This window comes from Pelodiscus sinensis, chromosome 13, assembly GCF_049634645.1.
Source record: "Pelodiscus sinensis isolate JC-2024 chromosome 13, ASM4963464v1, whole genome shotgun sequence".
Taxonomy (NCBI): Eukaryota; Metazoa; Chordata; order Testudines; family Trionychidae; genus Pelodiscus; species Pelodiscus sinensis.
In genome coordinates, this window is record NC_134723.1 from 17,126,615 (window position 1) to 17,133,010 (window position 6,396).

The 6,396-nt window shown below is 40.3% G+C and overlaps 1 protein-coding gene across 1 annotated transcript; it reads right to left on the reverse strand.

The window, feature by feature from the left end:
* Positions 1-556: 556 nt before the first annotated feature.
* On the reverse strand, positions 557-5,634 carry LOC102452923 (TLR adapter interacting with SLC15A4 on the lysosome-like). Its single transcript, XM_075940772.1, has one exon. It carries the CDS (start codon positions 5,632-5,634, stop codon positions 4,708-4,710), a length of 927 nt encoding a protein of 308 aa, XP_075796887.1. The 3' UTR covers positions 557-4,707.
* Positions 5,635-6,396: the final 762 nt, after the last annotated feature.

Genomic DNA, 6,396 nt, shown 5'->3' on the forward strand with positions numbered 1-6,396 from the left:
TTTGCTAATACAGTTTGCAAATACAATCATACAATTATTTGCAAATAATGTTGTGCTCTGATAACTGTACATTTAAGCCAGTTAATACCATCTCTATTACTATCATGCCATGCTATGCCATAAACCAGTTATGAAAAGAGATACTAAAGAAAATATGGCTCTCATTTTTCTCAACCAAAACTTAAATACACTATTTCTGCAAGTTACTTGATTCCTACAGGCCAAGGGACTGACAATCTTAAATTATAGGCCTGAACCCTTAACTAGTGATGGGAATAGTACCAATGACAATTTGCCTGAGTAAGAGTCTCATCTGATATTGTTCTTGAAAACTTACTGAAATTTTTACTTGTGACTTGCAACAAAATCACTTTTTAAAAAAAATAGAGAATGATGCTAGGTAACAAAGACTTTGGTCTTTGTAAAGTACAGGCAGTCCCCGGGTTACATGGATCCGACTTACATCGGATCCCTACTTACAAACGGGGTGAGGCAACCCCACACTAGCTGCTTCCCCCCAGCAGACCAGGGAGACGCGAAGCTAGCGCCCCCCCCCCCCCCCCCCCCCGCAGCAGACCAGGGAGACGCGGAGCGGCTTTTCTCAGCAGACACCTCAGCTTGAGAATAAAGGACTGAGGGAAGTGAGGTGTGGGAGAATAAAACTGAGCTCTGGAGAAATGTTTAGCTAGAGTTTCCCCTACAATATGTACCAGTTCCGACTTACATACAAATTCAACTTAAGAACAAACCTACAGTCCCTATCTTGTACGTAACCCGGGGACGGCCTGTACCAATTAAATAGAGAAGATCTTGATTCACAAACACTAAGGACATTAGCATTTGATATCTCATTACTTAACATCACATGACCCTTTCCATTCCCTTTGAGGGTTGACATAAATTTAGAATTTTCGTGTTACACAGTTTAGCAGATGTTTCAGAAGCAAAATATTCTTTGATTTACATCAGCTACTACACATTAAATCTCACTGAGAAGTACTAATTTATAAAACAGTGTTCGTGCTTGGCATCTGTAACTCTGGATAAAATGTTTCAGAGGGGTAGCCATGTTAGTCTGTAACTTTAAAAATGAGTAGACCTGTGGCATGGGCAAAACCAACTTCTTCAGATGAAATTATCTTGAGTGGAGAAAGAAGGGGAACTTTCAGAATAAGAAGGGAGAGGGAGAAAAAGAATTACTTGTTAATTGTAGTTCCAGTGCTAATAAGGCTAATTGAGTGAGCTGGAAGTGTCCCATACTTAGCTTTTGATGTCAATAAGGTGTTGAATGTAAGGAAAGCTGGTGTTATAATATTTTAAACAGTGCAAGTCTTTTTTCAGGCCAAAGGAGATGATGTCACATTTGCAAATGGAGGTCAGTTCTCCACTCTCTCTGTGTAATCATGAAATTCCTTTGTAGGAGAATGGCTACTTTCAATTCTATTAATGAGTGCCCAGTGCAGATTAAAATGTTCCCCTACAGGTTGCAAAATGTCAAATGAAATGTAATGTGGATAAGTGTAAAGTAATGCACATTGGGAAAAATAACCCCAACTATACGTATAGTATGTTGGGGGCTAATTTGGCTATGACAAATCAGGAAAGAGATCTTGGCGTTGAGGTTAGATCCATAAAAGGCTATTAGCCAGGGGACAGAAATGGTGTCCCAGGCCTCTGTTTGTCAGAGGCTGGAGAAGGATGGCAGGAGAGAAATCGCTTGATCATTGTCTTCGGCCCACCCTCTCTGGGGCACCTGGTGCTAACCACTGTCGGCAGACAGGCTACTGGGTTAGATGGACCTTTGATCTGACCCAGTACGGCCGTTCTTATGTTCTTATGTTTCTGTGTGTTACCATTTTGAATATATGTTTTGTGCAGTAGCTTTTTGTTTAAAAAAAAAAAGTGCCAGTACTCATTGCTTGAGGAAAGTAAATTTGGAAAATGCCTCTCCCACCCTTCTTCCTGTGTCATGCGCATAAGCAAAAAGCACATTTTTCATCTTGCTGATCCTGAAGGAGTCAGGCAGGCTGGGGGCTGTGCAGGGGTAAAGCGGTGGGTGAGAGTGCTCCCAAGGCCAGCAGGGGGCTGTGCTGGGGGAAAGCGGCGCGGTGAGAGTGCTCAGGCCCAGCAGGGGGCTGTACCAAGGGGGGGGGAAGCGGTGTGGTGCGAGTGCTCCCAAAAAAAGGTGCCAGTGTGCCATACCGGTGCGTACTGTCACAAAAAAGCACTGTTTTTGTGTCCTATCCATTAATCCTTTGTCATAGAGATTGTCCAGTTTGACCACTATACATGGCAGAGGGGCACTGCTAGAACTCGATGGTATATATCACGAGCATGTGCAATTTTATGAGCCTCTGATGTGGTGGCTTATGATTTCTGGATAACAAGATGTAACTATCAGTACAGCATGCCTTCAGAATGTTTACCATTGGCAGGAAGGTTTTAAAAGGGCCACATTCTGCTAGCATTTACACTGGTAAATCCACTGAGTTCATGATTGGAGGCACAGAACTGCAGGTGCCTCAAATCACGTCATTGATTTTGGTGTGTTGAGGCAGTAAGCTTGCCCATGACAGAAACCTGCATGTTCAATTGAGATATCAAACTTCGGATAATTTATCACATTATAATATCAACATAGTGATAATTTACAACAAAAGACATTTCCTGAGGATAAATTACCAGCCGGGAGGAAATGATGGCTGCAGGCCAGGTGAATGAATTTTCCTAATAAAATCTGCATGTAACTTTTAGGGTAACAAGAACAAAACTTGCAGTATCTTTGCCTTTCAGTAACATTGCAACACACTCTTAACTTCCTGGGGTCATAAGGATGTATTTTGAAGAAAAACACAAAAAGGGGTTCTGTTTTGAAAATGCAAATGGTACACAGAAGTAATAATTTTATATACCCTGGGAATCTGAATGGACTTTGTTGTATAATATACTACCATATTTAACCAGCATTGCTCAGATCCATACCTTAATTCAGGGGTCTTTTTAAATAAAAGGAAAATGTACATGCTTTATTTAAATGATTGTACTTTTAAAAATACAGTGTTATTTTTATGAAGTTAATTTTTATTTTGGATTTCTTAAAAAAAAGCAGTTAAAACTTTCCATTTAATTTTTTTAGTAAATGTTTTAAAAAGGGAATTCCATCAAGCATATTTTTTCTTATCTTTTGCTATGTTTTAACAAAGAAGGACTATAGTCATTTTGGTTTCAAATAACGTTTTTCTAGTTTTCAAAACTTAAGCATCAATTTAGCTGTGCCAAAACAGTGCTTTATTCCAAATGTTTCCATTTTCTCTCTTTTCTGTAAGATTTATTTAGAAGTAATCTGATATCAGGTTCATCCTATTTTTCCAGCTTAACTTGACTCCGACCAGGGGTGAAAGTAATTTAAATTTCTTACATGGCTAGGGCAAGGTGTGAGAGGGATTCAGGGCACGGAATTAGGATATATATGGATGGGAGCAGGAGTGAAGGCAGGAGGTTGAGGGTGTGGGAACTGTAGAAGTCAGGGTTGGGGGGTGAGAAGAAGCTCAGCATAGGGGGTGGGGGGTGGTGCAGAAATTAGGCCAGGGGGCTGGAGTGTGGGGGGCTCAGGGCAGGGAGTTGGTTCTGCGGGGAGGGAAGGGGTCAAAAGCTGCTTGCTCTTCCCTTCCTGTCCCTGTCAGGAAGCAAGAGCAAAGTGCACAGCTCATCTGCCCCCTGCCCTCCCCAGCCAGAATGAAAGGAATGCAGCAAACTGCGCACTTTTCCTTTGCTCTGTGACAGTGATGAAGGTGAACAGCCAGCAACATCCCCGTACGAATCTGACGTCCCCATATGTTCTCCCTAAATTATACCTATGCTGGGCAGCTCAGAGCTGGGGCAGTCCTGGACGGGGGCAGGAGGGCCCCCACCCAGCCCCTTTAACTTTCTCCTTAGTGTGGCAGCTTGTACCGGAGCCCTAAGAGCGAGGTTGGGAGTTTGCACCACCTTCTCCTGCAGCCGACCACCCCAGTCAGCTGGCTCCTTACTGGAGCAGTGCACCCTGGTGCACGCTGGCTTACTTTTACCTCTCATTCAGTCTCCTTCAATATTGGCTGAATTATGTCAATTGTGAGGACTGTACTTGATTTGATTATTCTTTTTTCTGTTTGGTTTTATGAGAAGCAATCCTATTCCAGGCACATCCCATTTTCCTGGCACAACCAACTCCTTATGTTGCAATAACTCTAAATCTGAATGTACACAGGTATGGGTTCAAATTTATGGACTGATACAAAGGCCACTGAAATTAATATGAGTCTAAGCATCAACTTCATTGGGCTCTGGATTAATTTTTTAGGCACAGCCTTACCAACATTAATACATGTGACTTACTTTGGCTACATAATTACTAGTCCTATGGTATAATTATTCACATACTAGATGTTGGCAGGGCTGGGCTCTTAGAAGCTGTGCTTAGGCCCCTTTGAAAATGTGATTCAATATGATTTTGTAAGAAAAAATCATTTGGATTACATTCAACAACACAAAGTCACATGGTCTTTACCTCAGTTCAGGAACAAGCAAGGAATGGCACCACAACGTGTGGCTTAAATGTCAACATTTATTTTGAAAAGTAAGTAGTGTCTAATTCCGATACATTTCACAAACTAGTCCTGAAAAAGAAGAGATGGAAGCTAAAGATTAGGCTGTAGCTAAACAGTTCAGTTATGATTTAAAATGTGGCCGGAAGCTCCTTCTCTTGTTTAATGAGTTTGAGAACTGTAAATTTGGAGTGCTAAATTCAGAACTGTTTCCACTGGCAGCATTGCGGAAACTAAACAAAGCTAGAGAATGTAAGAGTAATTCTCTAGCTTTAGATGTTTCTATAATCTGTTCTTGGGAGATCTGAAGGCTTATCTGATTTATGTTATTCATGATCAAACTGGATGTCAAGAGGTTTGTTACAGAACCACATCTGGTCAGGTTTTCTTCAAAAAACTGTTTATAGAGCTCTTCCACTTTTGTATCCATGTAGTTGTTCAGCACAGAATTTGAAAGAGGCTGCTTGTGGAGCGTCATACTCCTTTCTCCACCGTCATCACCATTCAAGGACTTTGTAGCTGATTTTTCAAAATGCTCATTTAGAGAGGAATGGCCTAATGGAATATCTCCTGACAGTAAAATAGGGCCCTCAACAAGTTCATCACTTATATGGTCCATAACGCAACCTGAGTCGCTCATATAGTCTCCTACATGATCTCCTCCAATATGTAAGTCAGGATAGTTTTGATAAATACTGTGGCATGACCAGGATCTATACAAATCTGGCTGGTTTTCATAATTTTGTTCTCTTCCTGGTATATGTAAAGCTGTAGATATGGTTCCTTTAACATATACTTCATGTTCTTTTGCAGGTAGCTCTTTAGATTTCCATTGAAGCTGTTTATTATGTTCAGTTTTGCTACCTTTTGCAATGGTCTCATTCTGCTTCTCAGATTTTGAAGCAAAATCTTTAATTGCTGGTGTACCTATAAGGTGATCTTTCCAGGTTTTCCTTTCATCTTTTCTGTTCATGTGACATTTGTGGGGTTTATCTGTGTTCTGTTTTCTTTCTTTGTATATGATTCCAGTTAGGATGCCTTCTGCCAACATGTTGATCAGTGCTAGAGACTCAGTAACACAGAGAGTTCATTAATTCCTGCAATCACAAAGAAGCCATGTAAGGTAATGCAAAGTAAGTGTAAGGGTTGTTTTATCCTTAATTGGATTAAAAAGTTTTTTAAAAAGTATGTTTCATGCAGACTGTAATGTGTGAAAGGTTATTTTAACAAACAGTAATTAAATTGCTTTTTCACCAATTTCACTTTTATAACCAAAATAAAGCCATCATTTCAACAAAAATAAAATTTGATCCTTAATGTTCTGTAGCATCTAAGTCGTGGACTCCTCTTTTGAATTGAGATAATTGTGCTACCTACACATGACTTGTTTTCAGTAAGACTTAATCAATGAAGTCTTTTCATCAGGTGACTCTCAACAGGTATAAAATCAGCATAGTTCTACAGAAAGCAACAGCGCAACACCTGATTTCACCATCTGAAGTTCTGTCTGATTATGTTAATCAATCCTCTACAGACTTTTTTAAAGCAAACTAAGGGATTTCGTGCAAAGTGTTGAACTCTCCTGTGAGATACTGAGTGGTGTCAACTTTTACTGCCTTCACTGTGAGCGGAGGATGGTCATTGCCTCCCAAGAGTGCTCAGCATCTTGCAATACCACATATTACATAACAATGTTGTTATGGGTGTGTCTCTGAACTATTAGCCAAAACGTAAGCAGATACTATAACGAGCTCTTGTATTACTAAGATTCCATAATTTTACTAAATTTACGGCATTCATCCACTAGTACAGT